A 25,359-nucleotide genomic window follows, 5' to 3' on the forward strand; every position below is an offset into this window, starting at 1 on the left:
CTCAGGCGTTGCAAAAGCAGTAGAAGGAGAAAAGAAGAAAAAAAATTATGGAAGCCATCGGACCAAAGACCATGAAGCCCAACCACAAACAGAACTGAACCCCTCCTGCAACAGGCAGAATGGGTGGGAGCTGTGTCCCCCCTCGTACATTCCATTGGGGGACACAGACCATGGGACATCCCAAAGCAGTCCATGGGGTGGGAAAAAACCATCAGCACCGCCAGGAGGAACGTCCAACGGTCAAACAGGAACCACAGCCTGCAAAACCCTACGGCCAAAGACAGCATCAGCCGAAGCCAGCTAATGCAACTGATAAAACTTCGTAAAGGTATGCAAGGACGACCAGGTGGCCGCCTTACACAGCTGAGACGCATAGGCACGATTGCGCCTTGCCCAGGAAGCTCCCACCACCCTAGTGGAGTGAGCGGTAATCCGAGTTGGGGGAACCCTGCCACAAGTGCGATAGCCACGTCGATAGTCGAGCAGATCCATCGCACCACAGTGACCTTTGAGGCCGCCAGACCCTTACGAGGTCCCTCAGGAATCACAAAGAGAATCTGAACGGCTGACGGAAGCGGTAGCCGTCAGATACACCTTCAGGGCCCTGACGACATCCAGGGAATGGAGAGCGCATTCCTTGGGGTTTGTTGGAGAAGGACAAAAATAGGGCAGGACAAGATCCTCGTTAAGGTGGAAGGGGGTGACCACGTTGGCCAAAAAGGAGGGAACCAGATGGAGCACCACCTTATCCTGGTGAAAAAAACAGAAAAGGCTCCTGGCCAGCTCCGATACCCGCCTGATGGAAGTTATGGCCACAAAGAAGAGAAAGGTCAGGGAGACTTCCCTCTGAGGCTTGAAGGGGGCCATTTGGAGGGCGCGCAGGACCAAGTTGAGATCCCAAGGAGGTAGAGGGGGGACGTACGGAGGGACCGAATGCGCCACCCCCTGCAGGAAAGTCCTCACAGGACCCAGGAGAGCAAGGGGCCTCTGAAAAAAGACGGCCAGAGCCGAAACTTGACCCTTCAGGGAGCTCAGCGACAGTCCCATCTCGAGGCCGGACTGAAGAAATGAGAGCACCATCAGGATGGAAAAACGAAGGAGAGGGAAACCAGAGTTCTCACAAAAGGCAAAGAAAGCCTTCCAGGTAAGATAGTAAATCCATGAGAAAGCCGACTTCCTTGCTCTGATCATGGTGCTAACCACCAAATCCGAGAACCCCCTCTTCAGGACGCCGTTAAACGAAGTGACTAAATTCCGGTGGAAGAGCGGGCCTTGAGACAGTAGATCTTCTCTGTAGGGAAGAGGCCATGGGGCGTTCGCCAGCATCCGAGCCACGTCCGAGAACCATGCGTGGCGAGGCCAATCCGGGGCGATGAGAACTGTCGGAATCCCTTCCGCCTCGATCTTGCGTAGAACCTTCGGCAACAGAGGACGTGGAGGGAAGACAGAGGAGGCTGAAGTCCTGCCACGGAGACACCAGCGTGTCCACCCCGTACGCCTTCGGATCCCAGGAGCGACCCAGGAACACCAGGAGCTTGTTGTTGAGCCTGGACGCCATCAAGTCCACATCCGGACGGCCCCACCGGCGGCAGACGTCTTCGAATACATCCGGATGCAGAGACCACTCGCCTGGATCCACCTTATTGCGGCTTAGAAAGTTTGCTGTCCAGTTGTCGACTCCCGGAATGTATACCGCTGACAACACCGGAACGTGAGACTCTGCCAACAGCAGAATTCTCCTCACCTCCTGCATCACCACCCGGCTGCGGTTCCCACCTTGATGGTTGATGTAAGCCACAGCCGTGGCATTGTCCGACTGAATCCTCACCGGGCAGCTGGCAAGGAGAGGGAGTGAAAAATCGCTTTCAGCTCCAGGATATTGGTCAGGAGGCGAGATTCCGCCGCCGACCAAACCCCCTAAACCGTGCGGGAGAACGGGAGGAAAGATCTTCCCGACGTCAGGTTCATAGGGGACAGCCACCAAGGAAGAGCTGCCCAAACCAGCTGCGACAGGCGGATGCGAGCGTCCAGACCATGAGAGGTTGCAGCGAACGAGTGTAAAACTGGGCATATGGTACGGCCTCGAAAGAGGCTACCATAAGACCCAGGACCCGCATGCACTCCCGGATGGAGAGACACGGGGAGCGCAGCAGGTGAGACACTACCCCCTGGATCTGGGAGGATTTGGAGACTGGAAGAAACACTTTGGCGGCCAAGGTATCCAAAACCCTTCCCAGAAGATCTCCTTCCTGGGAATGGAGGAGAGAGGATTTTGAGAAGTTGATCAGCCAGCCGAACTGTTCCAGAGTCTGAACAGTGATCCGGACGCTGTCCTTGGCCTGCGGAAGCGAGGGGGCCTTTATCAGGATATCATCCAGGTAGGGCAGCAAAGGAATGCCCCTGGTGGGTCTTTACCAAGATCCTGAGGGGCGGTCGCTAACCCGAAAGGAAGGGCGACAAACTGATAGTGCCGCCCACCAATGGTGAAGCACAGGAATCATTGGCGAGATTCTGCCATAGGGACATGCAGATAGGCGTCCTAAATGTCTACAGACGCAAGGAACTCCCCTGGAAGAAGAGAAACAATAATGGAGCAGAGGGACTCTATTCGAAACCTCCGCACCCGCAGTAACTTATCGAGCAGCTTCAGATCCAGGATCGGACGCACAGACCACTCCTTCTTTGGGACCACGAACAGGTTTGAATAGAAACCTGTGCCCTGTTCCTCTGGGGGAACTGGGGTAATAACACCCCGGTCCAGAAGGGAAGAAACTGCCATCAAGAAGTTCGAGGCTCGGGCCGGATCGCGAGAGGAGTGGGGGGGGGGGGGGGGGAACGTTCCGGCGGTCTGGACGCGAATTCTATTTTGTAACCTGACGTTACAATTTCTAGAGCCCATGCGTCCTGAACATGAACCCTCCCAACCTGCTGATGAGAGCAGGCGGCCCCCCACCACGAGGGGTGGGGCGCCCCTTCATGCGGAAGACTACTTGGGAGCAGCAGCGCGGGCCGACTGCCCTCAGGCGCCAGGAAGGCTGGGGCTGGCACTCCACGGGGGACCAGGAAAGTGCTATGCAGCCCCCCCAGAGTGAGTCCACATGGACCCCACCCACTGAGAATTATCAGCCCCAAATTCCTGTTTGTGGGGGAACTCAGGAATTCAGATAGATAGTGCGGGCTTCACAGAAATCAGGGTAGGGAAAAAACTCAATGATTTAAACAAAAAAATAATAATTTAGAATAAGGCTGTAAGTGGACTCCCAAATAGTTGAATGGATTAGGCAGTGGCTGAGGGACAGACAGAGGGTTGTAGTCAATGGAGTATATTCAGACCATGGTCTTGTTACCAATGGGGTACCTAAGGGATCTGTTCTGGGACCCATATTGTTTAATATCTTTATCAGTGAAATTGCAGAAGGCCTCGGTGGTAAGGTGAGTCTTTTTGCTGATGACACAAAGATTTGTAACAGGGTTGATGTTCCTGGAGGGATACACCGAATGGAAAAGGATTTAGGAAAACTTGAGGAATAGTCAAAAATCTGGCAACTAAAATTTAATGTTGATAAGTGCAAGATAATGCACCTGGGGCGTAAAAACCCAAAAGCAGAATATAAATTCAGTGGTACAGTCCTAACCTCAGTATCTGAGGAAAGGGATTTAGGGGTCATTATTTCTGAAGACTTAAAAAGGTAGGCAGACAATGTCATAGCATAACAGGAAATGCTAGCAGAATGCTTGGGTGTATAGGGAGAGGCATTACTAGTAGAAAGAGGGAGGTGCTCATGCTGCTCTACAGAGCACTAGTGAGACCTCATTTGGAGTATTGTGCTCAGTACTGGAGACCATATCTCCAGAAGGATATTGATACTTTGGAGAGAGTTCAGAGAAGAGCTACTAAACCGGTACATGGATTGCAGGATAGAACTTACCAGGAAAGATTAAAGGACCTTAACATGTATAGCTTGGAAGAAAGACGAGACAGAGGGGATATGATAGAAACTTTTAAAGACATAAAGGGAATCAACAAGGTAAAAGAGGAGAGAATATTTAAAAGAAGAAAAACTGCTACAAGAGGACATAGTTCTAAATTAGAGGGGCAAAGGTTTAAAAGTAATATCAGGAAGTATTACTTTACTGAGAGAGTAGTGGATGCATGGAATAGCTTTCCTGCAGAAGTGGTAGCTGCAAATACAGTGAAGGAGTTTAAAGAGGACCTTTCACTAGTATACAAACTAAAAACTAACTATACCAGTGGGCAGAGCGGCGCCCAGGGGTCCCCCTGCATTTACTAGTATGCCTGGGCGCCCCTCCGTTCGCCCGGTATAGGCTCCGGTGTCTCAGCTCCGTCTGTTGTACTGGACTGATTTTTTGTAGACGGCGTGTCCCTTGCTGCAGCACTGGCCAATCGCAGCACACAGCTCATAGCCAGGCTATGAGCTGTGCGCTGCGATTGGCCAGCACTGCAGCAAGGGACACGCCTCCTACAAAAAAAAAAAAAAAAAAAAAAAAAAAAAAAAAAAAAAAAAAACACACACCACAGTCCAGTACAACAGACGGAGCTGAAACACCGGAGCCTATACTGGGCGAATGGAGCGGCGCCCAGGCATAGTTAGTTTTTAGTTTGTATACTAGTGAAAGGTCCTCTTTAAGCATGCATGGGGTAGGCATAAGGCCATCCTTTATATAAGATAGGGGCTTTTCATAGTATTCAGTATATTGGGCAGACTAGATGGGCCAAATGGTTCTTATCTGCTGACACATTCTATGTTTCTATATGTGTAATCTTTGCGGTAAATAAATTCCATTCACAATGTCATGCTCTTCCAGAGGTTTTTGTAAGATTATTGGGCAGTTTCTCTGCCTACAAGATATTATCACAGATGCTTGGTTTACTTTTGCAGTTCTCAAAACTGAATTTGACTCAGCAGAGATCACATGCCTCTTCACAGCAAAAATGTTATAACATGAACAGGAGTTGAGAAAGACCTTAATCCTAACTTCTACAAACCTATGAATACAGAATCAACCTAATCAAACTAATATGAAAAGTGATTCTAAAAATCTACTTGAATATTATAAGTTATACCAGCAAGAATTCGTCTATGTAGAAAACTATGATTTAAATCAAGCCTTACTGACTAGTGATTTAAATCAGTTCGGTTTAAATCAAATCCACCCTGCTACAATGACAATGCACAGTGCCCACCAAACATTTGTCCGTCTGTTCAAAGTTAGGCCTGTCATTGACCTCTTCAGCACCAAGTTTGCTGAGGTGTACAACCCAGAAACAAATGTGTAGATGAGTCCCTTATACTGTTCAAAGGGAGGATTAGATTCCGCCAGTACCTGCCTAGCAAACAGGCAAGGTATGGCATAAAAATATACAAACTTTGTGAGAGTAGCTCCGGGTACACCCACAAGTTCAGCATTTACGAAGGGAAAGATTCCCAGATAGAACCCCCAGAATTCCCCCTATTCTAGGAGTTAGTGGGAAGATCGTGTGGGACTTACTGCACCCACTGCTAGATAAGGGTTACCACCTCTATGTGGATAATTATACCAGCATACCACTATTCAGGTCCCTAACTGTAAGAGGTACTGTGGCTTGTGGCACAGTGCACAAAAATCAGAGAGGCATCCCTAGATCCCTGGAAGGGGGCAACCACTGAGAATGGGTTAAAGTAGGGCTCTCCTTCATAACATGCTGGTGGTTAAGCATAAGGACGAGAGGGACGTCCTTGTACTGACCAACATTCACACTAACACCAGCTCCCCTGCCCCTGTACGTGGTACCACAACCACTACCCCCAAACCAGTTAGCATCCTTGATTACAACAGGAACATTTGGGGGGGGGGGGGGAATCAAGATCTGAAGCCCTACAAATGCAAGGCCACGTGGAAAAAAAAAAAAAAAAAAAAAGTGTGGTACAAAAAGCTGGCCGTACACATTCTACAGATGGCAATGTGTACGTGCTGATTCAATCTACAGACCACACAGGAACTTTCCTTTAGTGCCAAGAGGTAGTTATCAAGGGCCTAATTTTTCAAAGCCAGGCCAGGGAGGGTCCCAGTACTTCAGGAAGTCATGGTGCCGGTGTTGTATCAGGGCAACATTTTCCAGGTCAAGTCCCCCAGACAGCAAGGAAGGGACGGACCCAAAAAAGATGCAGAGTGTGTCACAAAAGAGGGTTAAGGAAAGACACCGTTTACCACTGTGAAACGTGCCCTGTGCAGGAGTGTTTCAGAATCTACCACCCATCTGCGCAGAGCGGAACCGGAAGTCGCGCGCTTCCAGTCCGCTCACATCGCTCCCCGGCAGAGATCACGGAGTCTGTTACCCTACGCTAATTGACCGAAGCCTCAAGCAGGCTTCCGGGTCAATTAAAATCACAGAAAAAAAAAAAAAAAAAAAAAAAAAAAAAAAAACATACGGTATGATATACAAAGTGTTTTGATTAAAATATATTGGCTATATGTCTCAGATTTTATCATATCAGAGTGAGGACTTTGTCCATATATCATGCTTGCATCTACTTTACTAAGTGCATTATTATCTTATTTCAGTGATTTTTCATGTCAATTAGATGAATAAACCAATACAGGCCACCAGGTGGCAGGCTTGTATCGGTATAGTGCAAAAGAAGTCTTTACTGATGAATGTTTACCCATCAATAAAGACTATGGGCATTCAAATAATTGCTAGTTATTGTCACCCAAGGCGACAAAAAAAATAAAAATAAAAAAAAAACCTCAAAATGGTATCAATAAAAAAGTACAGATTAGCCCTAATACAGCTCTGTGTACATAAAAATAAAATTATGGGGGTCAAGATATGGTGATGCAAAGGAAAAATTCATTTTTCTTCAAAAAAGTTAATTATTTTTTTAAATTATAACACAAGAAAAACTATACATATTTGTTATCGTGGTAATCGTACTGACCCGGAGAATGAAAGTAGCAGGTCAGTTTTACCACAGAGGAAATGCTGTAAAAACAAAACCCATAAAACTGTGGTGGAATGGTGTGTATTTTATTTATTTTTTTATACAATTCCACCATACCCCCTTCCAGGTCCAACGGCTATGTGAAGGTAAAAAAACAAAAAAAAAAAAAAAACACCAACTGTCGAATTGGCCAGTCTAAAAAGGGGTTAAATGGGAAATCAGGTACTGCCACAAGTACACATAAGCCTACTTGTATAAATAAGGGGCCACTGGGTCAGACCCCCATATATTCTCTCCCTCACTATATATTCCTTTCTAATAAAAAGGTACACGCCAACAACAACAAAAAAATGCAGTGACCAATGTCAGTTAATGTTTTCCTCTAGCCTTTTAGCCCCCCCCCCCCCCCCCCTCTTGTAACCTCTTTTAGGGAGGTCTCTTATCTCTTCACATATCTGCTCCCGTATTTACAAGCCACTATCTAGGACCATGAAGTGCTTTATAACATGTTGCAATTTTATAAGAAAAGAGAAAAGTCATATTTGACAAAGTGAAATTGAGCAGATTTACAAGGTTCTGCTTTTCGAAACACAATGCTTACAAGTTTTAGATCAACCAACTGCAATCTTCACAGTGAACGCCATAAACTATAGTCACAGAACAGCAGAGGGCAGTATAACAATAACGGTCTTGACTCCCATAACTGAATCAGAGCACCGCTATAGAGCTACCTTACATTCCCCAAGACAAATCATTATGAGAAATACCCCGTTAGGTAAAGACGACTGCTTTGCAGAGGCGGCACTAAATTTTTCCCAGAAGAGTAAAAATAGTCCACTTAGCTAAAAATACTCCCCAAAAACGCTAAGGAGGAATAGAAAATAAGATACTGGTTTGTGGTTTTTGTTTATGGCTTTTTTTATTTATTTTTTTTATAGATTTTTCAGCCATTGTTCTTTACACCTCAAATTTATGACATTCACTGGGCAATATTAACTAGAGACTTTAATTTTATGCATCAGTAGGATTACGGCAATACCAAAATATGTCGTTATATTTGTTTTACTACTTTTACATAAGTTTCAAGGTTAATGTTTTATCAAAATAAATGCATAAACTCTTCCATATTTTGTAAAAGTGGTAGAAACCCCCCGCACACAAGATTTTGCAGTCTTTGCCGAAACCAGTATAATAATCATTTCCCCATGCTAGTTTTCACTTTCAAGAAAGTCGCAAACTCTGTGTTTGCAACATTTCAAACGCCACTTGCGCCTAAATCTGGGCCCCAAAATGGCATCAATGAAAACTACATCTCGTCCCACAAACAAGCCACCTACAGCTACATTAACCGAAAAAAGAATAAGTTATGCATTTTGGACTGCAGCACTGTAACAACTAGTACTTTTTAGCCTATCAGGGAACATCAATATTATAATGCACTGGTTTACCTTGCATCCCACTGCATTATAAGCCATCACTGTAACCGTGGCAGGCAGTCTATTAGGCCGTGGCTGTCACACAGTCTAATAGGAATACAGTCATGGAAGGTCTGGGTGCCTTTGTTACACCACTGGCTGGCATGGCAACGTACTGGCAACCCGTGATTACATTTGCAGGAAATTAAGGGATTGTGAGAAAGGGATCCTTCTGTCTAACTGCCTAGATGCCGCAGTCACTATTGGCCGCAGCAACTAGAGGGTTATGTGGCCAGGTTATCTCCAATCCTGGCCATTTCAGCAGGAGCCTAGCACCGACAGGAATCCAGGCAGTGGACTCCGTTCAGACCATACAGACTTATACACCGCTCCAGACCAATGAAAGTCTCATGCGTAGAAATACACAATACTAATTTGGGAATGGGATCCCCTGATGTGCTCTGGATAGATAATGTAAGGGAATTGCTTTATTCCTCTACAGACTACCTCAGATTCATTTTTAGGTTTTTGGCTGCTCACAGGGATTATCTATATCAGTGTTCCTCAACTCCAGTCCTCAGGGCCCACCTGACGATTAGGTTCTCATGATTTCCTTAGTATTCAGCAGGTGATCTAATTAGTTTCAGTACATCAGGACATACCACAGGTATTCATTCTTTGGGTTATTCTCAAATCATGACTTGTAGGTGGGCCCTGAGAACTGGAGTTGGGGAACTATGATCTATATAAACGTAAAAAGAACCTGTGGGTCCTCCTGACATGTCTGTAAACCCTGTATCCCCTATAAAATATTAATTCTGAAGCACATTTTCTGCATTGTACTATTGGAAGCTACCCTTCTCCGCGTCTATAGGAAGTCACTGAAAGGATGGTGATGCAGTGACAGCCGAATCAGATTAAGGGCCCATTCACACGACTATTTTTATTTCCGCATCGCGGATTGGATGCAGGCCCATTCATTTCAATGGGGCCGCAAAAGATGTGGACAGCACACCATGTGCTGTCAGCATCCGCAATAGTGTTCTGCGACCCCACAAAAAAGATAGAACATGTACTATTCTTAGCAGTTTTTGTGGATAAGAATAGGCATTTCTATCATGGAAAAGGATGTTCCAATCCGCAAAATTCAGAACGCACACAGCTGGTATCCATGTTCTGCGGATCCGCAACTTGTGGTCAGCAAAAACCAAATACAGTTCTGTGAATTGGCGCTTAAAGTGACACCCAGTTGTCATAAGTTACCAGGAATTACATAATACATAAGGATGGTCTAGAACGGTTACTTGATGGGGAATAAAAAAATCATTACTAAAGCAGACTTATCAGGAGAGCTGACAGATCCCATTTAAGAAAAAAAATAAAATCAGAGCGTACTGCAAGACGACATCTAGAGGGTTAGGAAACGTACTTGGGAAAAACCCTGCTTGAGAGCTTAAAGGGGGTCTGTCACCTCCATATGGCCATATACAGTGCTTACATGGCTCTGTAGCACACCTATACAGGATTGTAACGGTACCTTTGTTCTTTTCTTTAGGACTTGCACCAGCAGGAAAAACAGTTTAATTTATATGCAAATGAGCACCCGCAAGTGCCCAGGGGCGGCGTTCAGTGTGTAGGTGCCCAGGCTGCTCTGCCTTCTTTTCACTTTACTCCTCCCCAGTCTCTGCCTTTGCCCGCCCTCCAAGTCTCTTGCCTCATCAATAGGGCAAAGGCAGAGACTGGGGAGGAGTAAAGTGAAAAGAAGGCAGAGCAGCCTGGGCACCTACACACTGAACGCCGCCCCTGGGCACTTGCGAGTGCTCATTTGCATATAAATTAAACTGTTTTTCCTGCTGGTGCAAGTCCTAAAGAAAAGAACAAAGGTACCGTTACAATCCTGTATAGGTGTGCTACAGAGCCATGTAAGCACTGTATATGGCCATATGGAGGTGACAGGCTCCCTTTAAGCAGTTTGAAGAGACCATAATACATACAAAAACACTATGGGGGTCATTTATCAAACTGGTGTAAAGTAGAACTGGCTTAGTTGCCCATAGCAACCAGATTCCGCCTTTCATTTTCCAAAGGAGCTGTCAAAATGAAAGGTGGAATCTGATTGGTTGCTATGGACAACTAAGCCAGTTCTACTTTATACCAGTTTGATAAATGACCCCCTATATATTATAAACATGCTGTGTATTGCAGAAAATATCTGATTTGTGAGCTTAGCCAACAACCTGTTGTGTATGGGGCATTCACACTTTTTGGATTTGAACACGGCTGACATGATTTATTTTTTACAGATATATACAAAGGCAACTGGACGTACTGTAGATTTCTTGAAAATGTTTCACTCGTTCTTCCAACAAGCTTTCTCAATTCTGAGTGATTGTACAAAAAAAATCAACACCTTTGACCCAATGCTGGGTCTAATTACCAGATGTGGATTCAGTTACATATTTATTCCCAGAATTTTTTGTACAATCACTCAGAATTGAGAAAGCTCGTTGGAAGAACGAGTGAAACGTTTTCAAGAAATCTACAGTACGTCCAGTTGCCTTGATTTATTCTTTACAGATATACCATGACCTGGATAAATGAGAACCTTCACAGACGTCTGACATTGTGTTCCACGGAAGATAAGCCACTACTAGAGGTGTCAGGCAGCAGCTTTTTCCCTTTCTCCCTATTGAAATAAACAGACATCTACCCGAGCTGAACGTGCATATCAATTCTGAAGTCAGGGGAGATTGGGATCTGCCAGACCAGCTTTCAATGGCAGCTATTTCAAGAATATAGTCGGCTGTGGTGTAAGTAAACACCAAAACTAGTCAGATGAGTTACCTTCATTGGCATCAGGCCGGGAATTCTTGATGTATGCGGAAAACTTTGCAAAAATGTCCATGCCAGCTGTGTTAGATTCGGGGTGCTTTGCTGCCAACTTGCGGTACCTGAAATTCATTTTTAAAAGCATTCACAAGTTATTTATTTTACAGGAGCAAGCATCTCTAACACATTTATGCTATAAAAAAAGTCAGTTGTCGGAGCATCCCTTTAACCCATCAAGGATACACTAATCAATAAGTTATCCCAGACCACTAGGAACCTTTCTAAGTCGTTATGTCTTGACAATGATCAGAATTTTGCGGAACAGGTGCGGGCTTATTCATTTTCAATAGAACCGGAATGTGCTGTCCGCATCTGTGGATGCGCACTTCCGTTCCGCAAAGAAATAGAACATGTCCTATTCTTGTCCGCAATTAAGGACAAGAAAAGGCATTTTCTATGAGAGTGCCAGCTATGTGCGGTGCGCAAAATGCAGAACGCACATTGCCGGTATCTGTTTTGCGGATCCGCAAAACACATACGGACGTGTGAATGGACCCCAGTAGTACAGATTCAGGCAATGGGCCTGTAAAGCTGCTCGCTCTGTACACATTATACATGCTGTAAGCCATGCTGCTAGTGTAAATGTATGTCAACTCCTCACCGTGATTTTACTACATTTTTACACTGAAGCATCTTGTGTCTCTTATTTCCATGAAACAACTTTTTCAAGCTAGGACATTTGTCAGCATGCACGCAGTTGACAGAGGAAAAATGTCAAAGAGTTCAAGTTTAACCCTTAGGATAATTACTTTTTGTTTTTGACTTTTCATTTTTCTTCACCATCTTCCTTCAGCAATAACTTTTTTTTGTTTCTGTTCACACAGCCGTATGAGGGCTTAATTTTTGCCAAGTTGTACTTTTTAATGCCACCATTAAATATGGCACAAAACGTAGTGAAAAGCGGCGGGAACGCAATTCCTCCACCGTTTTATGGGTTTTGTCCCTACGGCGTTCTCTTTGTTGCAAAAATGACCTGTGCCCTTTATTCCGTGGGTCAATAAGATTACAACTATACCACATATGCATAGGTTTATTAATGTCTAAATAGTGTAAAAATATATATAATTTTTCAAAGTTTTTTTTTATTTAAGTGTGAATAAACGTCACTGAATTTGCACAAGACCGGAGTGCTGCCATTTTTTTTTGATAATTCTACTGTATGTTCCCTGTCCAGGAGCATTTTGTGGATTTGCACCCGGCGCCGCATAGAGTGCTGCTGATTACTTTTGACGAGATAGATATATATAGATAGAGTCTCTCTCTCTCATTTTTTTATACATCACCATATTCTGACCCCCATAACTTTTTTTTTTTATAGTTGTATAAAAACTTTCCTGGGCAATCTGTAGTTTTTCATTGAAACCAATTTTGGAGTGTGTGTGACTTTTTGATCACTTTTTTTGGGCAAGAGAAGCAAAAAAAAAAAAAAAAAAAGGCAAATCGGCCATTTTGACCCTTTTTCGTTACATCATTCACCGTATTGGAAAAATATTTTCATACTTTAATAGTATGTGCATTGTCCGACGGAGTGATCTCCATGATGTTTATATTTTTTGTTTTTTAAAAGTTTAAAATCACCCCACTTTCAATAGAATAAAAAATAAAATAAAAATTATTTTTTATTCTGTACCATTATATATCCATATTGGTACAGAATTGCTTGTTTCTTATGTTGCACTGCCAAAATAAGAATTGCAGCTTTAATACCCTGGGTCTCTTCAGGGAGACCCAGAGTATTGACATAGATTACAGGCATCCTCATTGGCCGCAGAAGATGCCGGTAAGAAGTCCGCAAGCGCGACCTTCCCGTTTTTGTTTTTTTTCACCCATTAGATGCCGTGATCACACTTTAATGACTGCGATCGGCATTACTGCCATTCGTGGTCATTAGCCGCAGGTCTCTGCTGTCTGAAACAGCGGAGACCTGACAGCCATTGAGCCCCCTGCATGCACAAGTGGGTGCCATGTTTGCCCATCGCTCACTTTGTGACCGAGTATAATCTGCCTTCTAATCCTTAGCCGTGCAATGTGACCAACACTCATCTCCAACTGACACAGGACAGGAAGTCAGTTACTTCTCTATTTATCCCTATGAGACTGACATTAATGATCCTATAGGATTACATATACATATAAAAAAAATAAAAAAAAAAAGTGGCTTCCTGTCCAAATATAAGATGCTATGTTATTAGGAAAGTCACATTACACAGCTGAGGATCAGAAGGGATGTTATAATTCACAAATACAGTCAATGATAAGAAAATTACCTTCACTACAGTTTACAGTATGTACCTTTCTAGGTCAGAGAATAAGGGTACTTTTACACTAGCGTTTTTCTTTTCCGGCATAGAGTTCCCTATACCTGGGAAAGAACTGATCAGGCAGATCCCCCATGCACTCTGAATGGAGAGTAATCCGTTCAGGATGTCCTTAGTTCAGTCATTTTGACTGATCAGTCAAATGATAAAACCGTAGCATGGTTTATCTCCAGCGGAAAAAAAAAAAAAAGAAAAAAAAATAAGACTTGCCGGAATGCCAGATCCGGCATTTTTCCCCATAGGAATGTATTAGTGCCGGATCCGGCCCAGACCGGTAAAAATGGGAAAGAAAAAAAAAAAAAAAAAAAAAAAACACAAGACGGATCCGTCTGTCCGAATGACAAGCGGAGAGACGGATCCGTCTGTCCGAATGACAAGCGGAGAGACGGATCCGTCTGTCCGAATGACAAGCGGAGAGACGGATCCGTCTGTCCGAATGACAAGCGGAGAGACGGATCCGTCTGTCCGAATGACAAGCGGAGAGACGGATCCGTTATTGCAATGCATTTGTGACACGAATACGCATCCGGATGAGTCTCACAAATGCTTTCAGTCACATGCAGATCCGAGTTGTCGGAACTGCCCGGCGGATCACACTGCCGCAAGTGTGAAAGTAGCCTAAAAAATTTTTGTGGGAGTGCTTCTTTAACTATGCATGTCTAGTAGTCAACCTCACTATCCGATCACAAACTGTGGACCATCACTGAATAATGCATATCTCACTTACTTTGGAGGGCAGAGCACTTCTTCCAAAAACTCTTCGATCTTATTCACATCAGTCTTTACTTCATGGTTGTAGGTTATAAATGGCGGGTGTGTTCCAGGTGCAAGATTTTGTAAATCTGCTGGTTTTCTGCAGAAAAAAAAAAATAATATATAAATAATGTGTAACTAAACATAAGTAAATATAAAACATTGGCATGGAAATAACCATAAAACTTTCTTCTCCTCATTGAAGTTACAGTATATTCTGCAATGAAGTGGCTCGGTGGGACAAAGCTTGCATGATGACAGCTCTCCTGATCCCATCAAATGACATCACACTTATGTTCAGCAATTAAAGTCACCGATTTCCTCTTCCAGAGGGAGTCAGTGACAACCACTCTTGTTACTTCTGTATAAACTGGACAAGATGGTACAGGGCTGTATGGAATCTAAGATGTTATTCTTCAAACAACATTTTATATGACTTTACACTTTAAAAAAAAAAAAAAAAAAAGTCTTTGTTTCGAGCTTTTCCAGAATGGACGCTTTTAATTCTGCCAGAGGCTCCTTAGCAGCAAACTGGTGCTTTACTTCTGTAAGGAGGAACCGGGAGCTTACAGTTTGTTGCTAAGGAGCAACTGAAACATTTTTATGTTTTGTGGGAAACCTCTGCAGAAGTAGCATTTTTCCTTTAAATGTTTGACTTTTTTTTTTTTAATTTATATATAAAGAGCAAGTCACTTTTTGGATGCATTTCACCCCCCACAAGAACTGGGATAAATAGGGGAGAAATAAGGAGGATAAATGGCTTATGCAGAGGTGGTTGAAAATTCCCCCAACAAGTACAGTTCAAAGAGCTGATCCCAAAGTAGTATTACAGGGATTTTTTTATTTTTTTTTTGCAATTAAAATCCATGACTCAAAACAACTACAGGAAATCACTTGTATGCCAAAGTGTGATTCTGGCATCCTCTGATACACTCCTAACCCAAATTCCTTTCCTCTTAAAGACTCGCACTTCAGCTAGTTGAAGTCCCATTCTGGTCAAAGTTGTTCTACACAATGAGGAAACAACCAGAAGGAAAACCACTCTGCATGTAGATATTTAAGGAGCAGAAAAGGAATAAAATTTCAGAAAATATATTAGCATTATTTAAATACGCAGTTTTCTTCCTTCTGGACGAGCGCCCCCTCCCCCCAGACAGCATTGCCTGTAAGACCTAGCATAACAGCTGGGTCTCTGCGAGAGTTTAAAAAAATAAAAAGGTATGCACACACTGCATGACATACCCATGTACATGAAAGCAGTGTGCCATTTTCAGACATCCCATAGCCTTACATAGAAAAATGCCATGCAAGCGCAGCCACCACTCCACTCAGTGCTATGGGACTTCCAAAAATAGCCAATCCAGCACTCAGCTATTTTTGGAAGTCCTGTAACGGTGAAAGGAGGGTTGCTGCACATGCTCTGCTTGCTCTGCCTTCACTTCAAGCCCTTGTTCTGAAGATAGGAGTAGCTCCAAGAAGTCGCACTCCTTCCCATCAGACATTTATGCTACTTGCTAGGGATATGTCATAAATGTCCCATTATTATAGCGATCTGTATGCAAATTATGGCTTTAGTGCAACAAGGGGGGCTCTGCAGCTCTTATTGCACAGAAGCTCCACTTCATTCAGTGCCCGTCCTTCCTCTGGCCAGGCAGTAGGCACGCAATTTCACCTGGCCTCGTCAATCAATGGTCCAAGAGAGACGGGACAATAAATGCAGTAGAGCTTCTAAGCAGTAAGAGCAACAGCGTGCCCTCAATGCACTAAAGGCATCATCTACATATTTCAAAAAAGCAGTTTTTATCTGCAAGGGAGCAACAGTCTGGTAAAACAATGGCACAGCTGGAATCAGGTAATCTAAGCCCATCAGACACCATGCTTGGATGCATAGTCATGTAGCCGATCATAAAGGCATACATTACCACCTGCACCTAACACTAGAGGGTGCTTATGAGCTTCGGCCCGTTTCACACTGTAGACATTATTTCCAGCAGGCTGTTCAGATAGAGAACGCAGCAGTATTTGCCGGGTAGGGGCTTGATCTCTGCCAGACCCCATTATAGTCAAAGAAGCTGACGGGCATTCCAGTAAAATCCAGCTATGCCAGATAGCTCCAGAACTAATTTCAGCAGTGTGGAACAGGCCTTACTGTGCGATTATCCACTTCAATGCATAACAGTATGCAGAACACTTCTAGGTGGCTGCAGGAATCCAGCAAGGCATCTGCTAAATGCAGGAGTCATTACCGCTTTGTGGCAAAAGAACAGAGCCCTGGACAGTTCCCTGCACAGCCAGGTGGGGGCAGGAGAGCCACTGCACAGGGAAAAATAGTGAAGAGGAGATCTAGTGTTTATTATCAGTCATTGGGGGTTCCAGAGGTCAGCCCCCACCAATCAAAGAAATGGCACATCCTAGAAAATGCCACAGGAATGCCCCTTTAATTACAGAAGATGCTTGTGTGATCCTTCAGATGTACTGAGGAGAGTTGTGTAAAAATGTAATATAAAGCAGAAGAAAGAAACCTTCTTAAGGGAATAGGACTTTCTTATAAATGCTAGAAATTCCACCACATATCTGGTTCTCACTCTCAACCCAAATTGATACTATGACATAATCCTAAGAGGCATCTCCCAGAATCCTCAGCAGGGTCTGCCCAGAACAAGGGGCCGTGTGTAAAGCCCTGTGATCAGCACAGGCAGGGTGACGTGAGCTCCTTCACCCTCTGTCCATCTCATTTTCAGCTTAACATGTAACAAGATTTCCTGGTTCTGCTCCACTATTTTTAGAGCCAACTTTATTTTCTTTTACACCGAGCAATAGTTGTCAGGTACATTTTCCAATGGCCTTGAAAACTAACAAATCACTGGTTAGTCAAAGAGACATTTAGGGGAGGAAACAATGAAAATATAGTTCACTTTCTTATACTATTTCTGAAAATTAAATGGTTCTAATTTGGTACGACTGAATAGACTTCGGATGAAACATCCAAAGTAGATTCGCATAAAACTTTGTTTCAATACTGTACGGAGCGGAAAAAACTATTCCCGAACTCTGGTTCAGTTCCAAGGTACAACTTGGAACGGAACCAGAGTTCGGGAAATGTTTTTTTACAGTATAAATCAATTTCTGAAGTTATTATGTGAAGACTTCCAAGACTTTGCGAAGTAATAACTTCAGCTCATCTGAGCCAATACATTCTAATGCTGTACAGAGCACTCGATCCATACAGTATTGAAACGTAGTTTTATGCAAATCGACTTTGGATGTTTCATCCAAAGTAGATTCGCTCATCCCCAGTCCTACTGCAAAAATTTTTTTTTTTTTTTTTTTTTTTTTAAGCAAAACGTCTTTACTTTATAAGACACACCTAGATTTTAGGAGGAGGAAAATCAGGAAAAATAATTTCAGCCCTCAGTTCAGACATAAAAATAAATCTTACCTCTCCTGCCCCAGATAGCGCGCTCTATCTGTACTCACCACTCCTTGGTCTTCTGCCCGTCTCACGCCCTACTATGACCTGACGGCACACAGCGGCAGATCATAGTACACAGCTTTCTGCACTAAGTCCTGATGCTATACGCAGTTAGGACACAGTGCAGCGTAGGGCCTGGAAGAAGACCAGGGAGTGGAGAGTACAGCCAACACTGCACTCACCGCTCCCCACGCCTCCTGCATACTAGTAAGTGCTTCCATAATACAAGCACTCATTAGTATTCGTTATATAAGATGCACTGCCATTTCCCCCAAACTTTTTGGATGAAAAAAAGTGCATATAAAAAGCAAAAAATACAGTAAGTAGTGATATAATAAATATGAGCTCGGACCAGTGCTTCGGTTATGTTCACACTACAGAATTCTCACACAATTTGTGTGCATATGAAAGAGGTTTTAACAACCCCATTCACATGGTTAGGAACATTTGAATGTGGATCTATGTCATTTTTTGGGATGTCACTTACTTCCTTATTTCAGGTGAAAAGGCAAGGACTGGGCCCAATGGATAACAATGGCACTAGTCTTCATGCAGAGTCACGGCAGTGATAGCTGCAAACAGCAGCACTTCCGCAGCAGAAATCCAAGGGCCTGCCTTGGATTTCTTCCATTAAAAATACAAATCTGATTTTAATACATTGCGTGAAAATAGTAACAAACATAAATCAAATGAACCCACATTTAGGAACACAGATTAGTATTGTTTGTTCACAGCTTGGCAGGACTGTAGTAGGTTTATGGCCCCTTCTGAGGATCATGAGGAAGGCCCCGAGACCAGCACCATTCTATGCCACAGACATGCAATACCTACTTATGTTCTTTGTCATGGAGACCATATTAAAGGCACTGCTGCTAAAGTACACGTCAAGACACCAGCGCTGGCATGTGCATGTCTATGCCATCATTTTTATTATACGCTTTTGAAATTACTAGGGAGCAGGCAAGTACCATTTTCTGACAGAGCTTACACTAGAGGGTGGTAGGTCATTAAACATTTTCCATGAAACATCTTAAGCTTTAGAACAATGCAAAAAATATTTCACACAATACAAAGACACTTCCCTACCTCCATCCTGTCATCTGCTAACCATACGATACCCTCTGTGAACAGCTCTGGACAATCAGAATGAACGTTATACAAAACCTACAGATAAATAATTAACGCCCAATTTTACGTCAGGTTCCTTCCTTCTGGCGGTTCTCTTACCTCTTTAAGTCAACTGTCGTCACATTGAACACGACTCCTTTCAGCCACAAGATCATAAACAGTCTCTGTGAGAAGGGGCAATTCCCGATGCTCTCTCCATCACTGCCGGCCTGGAAGGATACCAATAACACGGTTTTACTATAAAATGGTACAAAGGGTCTGAGCACACTTGTAAGGGTCAGTCTTAGGTTAGAATATTGGTGACAGCATGATCGTACTAACTTGTTCCCAATAGAATATCAGTTCCCTTCAAAATGTATCAAGAGAATTGAAGAACATGCATTGTCCCCAAACACAAAAACTATCCTAAGAGAAAATGACGACAGTAAAACAAAACAAAAAAAAAAAAAAAACACACAACACGGACACTTTTGCTGAACCATTGTAACAATGCCTATTCTAGTCTGCAAAAATGGCCAAGAATAGGACATGTAGCTTTTTTGTGGGACTGAGGAATGGACATGCGGATGCGGACAGCACACAGGCCACATTTTTTTTTGTAGACCCATTGAAATAAATGGGTCTGCATCCATGCTGCAAAAAAACGCGGATTGGATGCAGACCAAAAATATGGTAGTGTGAATGGAGCCTAATGATAGGCCATCACTAGCTAATCAGCGGGGGTCCGACACCTTACACCCAATGAGCTGTAGCTCTATCACCAGAAGTCGGGGTTGGAAATAGACAGCACTGACAAGTGCAGCCCACAAGCTTCCATGTATTAAAGAGAAAAAAGAAGTGCATGTCTAAAAGGTTTTCCAGGACTTTCAGAGCACGTGCACACAGCAGTGTAGTTGCTGTGGATTTTGATAAGGATTTGCCCCAGATTTGCAAAGGGCGAAATCTGCACCAAAAATTTACACGCTGCAGATTTCAAAACCTCCCCTTGGGTTAATTTACACATGGAAGTTTTCTGCACCATGTAGATGAGATGTTGGACACATCACCTACTTAGTTGGTACTGTATTTTCTACAGAAAAATCACTGTGCAAAATGGCCTAATACTGATGAGCTACCCCGTCGATTGCCAAGCAAACAGCCCACCGGGCACAGCTCTGTACTCTGTACATCATGTTGTGTCTGCCCCTTACTGATGAAAGCCCTCCCTCATTCTCTCGTACGGGACCGAGCTGCAGAGACCAGGCACAGCCACCGAGTCCTGGTGAGCTGTGAGCCCTGCAGTCAGCTGGATGTAGAAGTCCTAAAAATGGGTTGTCACACCCCATTTATAAGTACCTAACTGATGGGGGTCCAACAACTGGGACACTCACCAATCAATCACAAAAATAAGATGCCCAAAGGGGAATGGAGTGGTGGCTACATTAAGCTCTATGGGACTGCATGAGATAGCCGAGAGCCGTACTCTGCTTCTCTTTGGCAGTCCCAAAGAACCTATCCCGACAGGATAAAAAGGTAGGAGATGCTGTCAATAAAATACAAATATTTTTGTTTTGTTTTTTTGTTTTTACATTTATTTAATAACCATTTCCCCCTTAGGGGCCAGAACCTGGGATCTTCTAATCCCTTGTCCTATTCACCCTAATAGAGCTCTATCAGGTAAATAGGACCTCACACTGTCCCTGCTGCCTTGTGCTTTGTGCACACAGCAGCAGGGAGCAGACTATGGCAGCCAGGGCTTCAGTAGCATCCTGGCTGCCATGGTAACTGATCGGAGCCCCAGGATTACACAGCTGGGGCTCCGATCAGAAGCGGCCACTGCCACCAATGAAGGGGAGGGGACCCTGTGGCCACTGCCACCAATGAGGCGTTAACTGCCGCTGATCACAACTCCCTGTCAGAGGCAGGGTTCCTGCTATGCGATTCTGCTACCGGCACCTGCCTCCTGTATTATGTGTTAAAGACCACCTTATATGGGTCCAGAATTTAAGTAGCAGGCTACACAGAGCGGCGCCCAGAGATGTCCCAGCACTACTTATTCCTGGGCCCTGCTCTGTTCGCCCGCCGTGCCCCATTACCATCTCCTGCTCCATATGCTAACTACTATCGGAGTAATATGGAGGAGACATCAGATTCTCTCCTGGGCTTTTCTCCATGCGCTGCGATTGGACAGCACTACAGCCAGGGAGAAGGAACGCCCACTAGAGAAGCTGATGTCTCCTCCACAGATCCGGGTAACTCCTTCCCTGCCAGACTGTCCGAGAAGTCCACGTAGAGGCGGCGGAGTGCCGGGAGCCCCCCGGATTACTGGGGGGCAGCCATGTGAGGGCAAATACCCAGGCCCCAGGACAAAATTCCTGATCGCCATGGCGACCCGAGATTTGTCGAGCCCTGAAATAAAATAATTTGAAAACAGTAGATTAAAACATACTACATGTTATGTGAACTGCATCTCCCAAAACATGCAATGCCAAGTATATTCCCTCTATACTTGCTGAACGCCACACTAATACCACAGCAATGCTTACATTTATAGTACGTCTTTATCTAATCCACCTTAAGCGTCGCCTGGGCTCTAAGGAGACAATGTCCATTCAGATGGTGATCCCCCTAACACAATGTGCTATTCTTAGTGCCTTCTGCTCATTCTTATCTGCAGGACATTTGCATCGCTCTGAAACCTAATATAGTCAAATGACCTGTGGACCAACGGCTAAATGTTTCTGTGTGTCCTCCTAGAGACGAGCCCTGTCAGTGCCACGTATATACTTATTAGGGTATAATAGGGACCTGTTCCTCAGCCGGCTTGGACACTAGGTATACCATTTACTAAAGTGCCAAAATTAAACAGAAACCCGATGCTTCTGAAAGAGGCTTTTCTCAGTAGTTTTGCTGCTGACAGTTTCCAGATGTGGCCGATGTTCCCGGCCTAAAACTGTCCTTACACTGCGCCTGTGTGCAAGGCCAAAACACACAGACCGGCTATAGACACTATGGATACACAACCTGCCGGCTGCAGGCCCAGTTTACAAGCTATTTGCCCAACTGCGTTCTGTGACAAGAATAAACAAAGTAGTTATTCACTTTTTTGCCTTTTTTTTTTGTAATATGGCAATTAGCTTTTAGGAGGAACAGCCATATTTTTTTTTTGTTCCCTTTAAAAACCCAAGATTTGTATGTGTTGAGAGAAGAGAAGTAGCGGAGTCAATGCCAGGGTGCAACACACGTCCGTGAATCACGTATATACACGGCTTATTCACACATCTTTGTTCCCATGGTCAGTAGCAGAGGTCGCGCTACATTTTTTCTGGAAGAGTAAAAATACTCCTGACCATTTTTGAGGAGCATTTTTAGCCGAGGAGTACGTAATTTGTGGCAATTCATATATATAGTACACAGGCCTAAATAATGTTAAGATGTTGCTATTTCAGCAAGGAAACCATTACCAGTCTCCTCTATAATGTCTTCCATGCAGAAATAGCTCATTTTGACCTTTTTAAATTTCTCTCTCAGAAGACTGAATCCCTACCTTTCTTGAAACACCAAATCTGTCACGTAGAGATCGGAGCGGTAGACTGTGCAAAACACAATGCAATAAGAATTGAACAGGGATTTCTGGGACGAATGCACAGGAGGCAGTTATAGGACAGTCTTATACACGGTATATTGGACTATTGCACAGTATAGTGTACTTGGCGTCTCTTTACTTTACATCTATGAGCACTGTGGCTTTCAGTATAAGGTCTGAAGCACACGACTATCCATTTTGCGGTATGCAAATCACGGATGTGGTCCGTGTGCAATCGGCATTTTCTTGCGGACCTATTGATTTAACCACCTCCGGACCGCCTAACGCAGATCTGCGGTCCGGAGGTGGCAGCTCTGCGCAGAGTCACGCATATATGAGTCATCTCGCGAGAGCCGTGATTTCCTGTGAACGCGCGCACACAGGAACGGAAGGTAAGCGATTGGATCTCCAGCCTGCCAGCGGCGATCGCTCGCTGGCAGGCTGGAGATGTGATTTTTTTTAACCCCTAACAGGTATATTAGACGTTGTTTTGATAACAGCGTCTAATATACCTGCTACCTGGTCCTCTGGTGGTCCCTTTTGTTTGGATCGACCACCAGAGGACACAGGCAGCTCAGTAAAGTAGCACCAAACACCACTACACTACACCCCCCCCCCCCTTCCCCTGTCACTTATTAACCCTTTAGTAACCACTGATCACCCCATATAGACTCCCTGATCACCCCCCTGTCATCCTCCATTCAGACGTCCGTATGATTTTTACGGATCCACGGATACATGGATCGGCAAAAAACATACGGACGTCTGAATGGAGCCTTACAGGGGGGTGATCACCCCATATAGACTCCCTGATCACCCCCCTGTCATTGATCACCCCCTGTAAGGCTCCATTCAGACATTGCGCCCAAACTCATAGCCCACCCCAATGCATCACCATCAGCCTCCCCAGTCTCCATGTCAACATGCGCTGCGCCCGACTGGCCTAGCACGGACCCAATCATTTTATTAATCCGAACAGGGAAAGCATGCTCAGGCATATAGTGCCCTGGGAGAGTTTGTTGGTATCTAGTTGCTATGGAGTTTGGGAGCACATTCTTCACTGGAGAGGACGCCATAAGCACATGGAGGAAGTGACCCACAACCAGCCCAAGACCGCTTACCCCGCCAGGCGCCACCCGGTGAGAATCTCGCGCCGCTGCAGGACTTCAGAGCGATGTGCAGAATGGTCCGGCTGCCCGCTCAAACCGACCAATAACAAAGCTCCTTGCTGTAAGGAGCTTTGTTATTGGTCATTTCGGGCACAGGCAGCATCGCTGCGCTGCCTGTGCCGCTCACAGCGCTGATGAAAGGCAGGGAAAGTCTAAGGCGTATTGGTATGCAGAAGCATGCACTACTCAGGCCCACTGCAGTCTATAGGTCTGCTCTAAGGCCTATATCACACCAACAGGTTAGCGGACAGATTTTCTGAACCCATCATTGCTCAGATCTTGTGTTATACACACAGACTATTGGTCTGATTGGACAGAAGTTGGTCAGATAATCTGTTGGTGTAATACAGCCCTTACAGTGCACATTGAATATAGATGACACTTGGAGGGCCAAAAACAGACACACAGACTAACAATTGACCTGTTCACAACTGAAACCTTCTCGTCATGGACACAGATGACCACAGTGTGTCATCTGTAAACAGTTCTGTGAAAGGTCCATATGTTCATTTATGCCCTCCATGTGTCAAAAGGAATTTCCAGAGCATATCCTAGAACTGGTCAGTGAAAAGCATTGGCCCATAGACTATAATGGGTAAGAGGGATATAAAAGTAGGGCATGCTTCTGTGGTGCCACGGACAGTGGAAGACCACTGATGAGTGAATAAAACACATTAAAGCCATTGGATCTGTGTGTGGTCCATGGAGCACACATCCGTGGTTCCCCGATATGTGAAAAGAGGCCTAAGGTAGAAAGATGCAGATATACATCAGGGTTTCTCCGGTTTTCTTAGATGTATTTGTGCAGAACATCTCAATTGACTTGAATCAGGCACTGAGCTCAGACAGCCCCATGAACAGCAAATCACAGCTGTAAGATGCAAGAATGATAGCAAGGAGATTGTAGTCCCATGTAAGTGTTCTTTATACTATACCATGCTTTCTGTCATTAATATTTCAGAATATTAAATAAAATCTGAATATGTTAATATGACATTTTCCGCCATATTCTTTGCATGCTGTGGGAGTGAGGTCGTCAGATCAATGAACAATAGACAGGGCTTTCTAGCAGTAGACTGATTGGACAATACTTATCTCCCATAAGCTGCTTCCATAAAGATCAAATATTGTACCACACTGGCATCAGAGCTGTAAAGTGCTACCCTCTATAATGAATTGTGTGTAGACACCAGAATGATAATCTATAATGAATCTTGGAAATGCTCCAGTCTTAGGCTACTTTCACACTAGCGTTCAGAGCGGATCCGTTCTGAACGGATCCGCTCATATAATGCAGACGGTGGCTCCGTTCAGAACGGATCCGTCTGCATTATATTGTATAAAATTTTCTAAGTGTGAAAGTAGCCTGAGCGGATCCGTCCAGACTTTTACATTGAAAGACAATGGTGGACGGATCCGTTTGAAAATTGAGCCATAGTGTGTCATCTTCAAACGGATCCGTCCCCATTGACTTACATTGTAAGTCTGGACGGATCCCTACGCCTCCGCACGGCCAGGCGGACACCCGAACGCTGCAAGCAGCGTTCAGGTGTCCGCCTGCTGAGCGGAGCAGAGGCTGAACGCCGCCAGACTGATGCATTCTGAGCGGATCTGCGTCCACTCAGAATGCATTAGGGCTGGACGGAAGCGGACAGCCGAACGCTAGGGTGAAAGTAGCCTTAAGGTGACCGTACACATCAGACAAA

At 44.4% G+C, this 25,359-nt stretch overlaps 1 protein-coding gene across 3 annotated transcripts in view; it reads right to left on the reverse strand.

The window, feature by feature from the left end:
- Positions 1 to 25,359, reverse strand: part of CLIC4 (chloride intracellular channel 4) — a 101,656-nt gene that overhangs the window by 6,206 nt on the left and 70,091 nt on the right. For 2 of the 3 annotated variants that reach the window (XM_044286886.1, XM_044286885.1), the window contains exons 2-4: positions 19,019 to 19,128; positions 14,294 to 14,419; positions 11,204 to 11,310 (exon numbers count right to left, since the gene is read on the reverse strand). In XM_044286886.1, the coding sequence (XP_044142821.1) occupies positions 11,204 to 11,310; positions 14,294 to 14,419; positions 19,019 to 19,074 (289 nt within the window). In that variant the 5' untranslated portion in view covers positions 19,075 to 19,128. Of the gene's footprint in view, positions 1 to 11,203; positions 11,311 to 14,293; positions 14,420 to 19,018; positions 19,129 to 22,445; positions 22,470 to 25,359 lie in introns of those variants that run through there. The other variant, XM_044286887.1, reaches the window with a different exon arrangement.

This window comes from Bufo gargarizans, chromosome 3, assembly GCF_014858855.1.
Source record: "Bufo gargarizans isolate SCDJY-AF-19 chromosome 3, ASM1485885v1, whole genome shotgun sequence".
In the NCBI taxonomy this organism is placed as follows: Eukaryota; Metazoa; Chordata; class Amphibia; order Anura; family Bufonidae; genus Bufo; species Bufo gargarizans.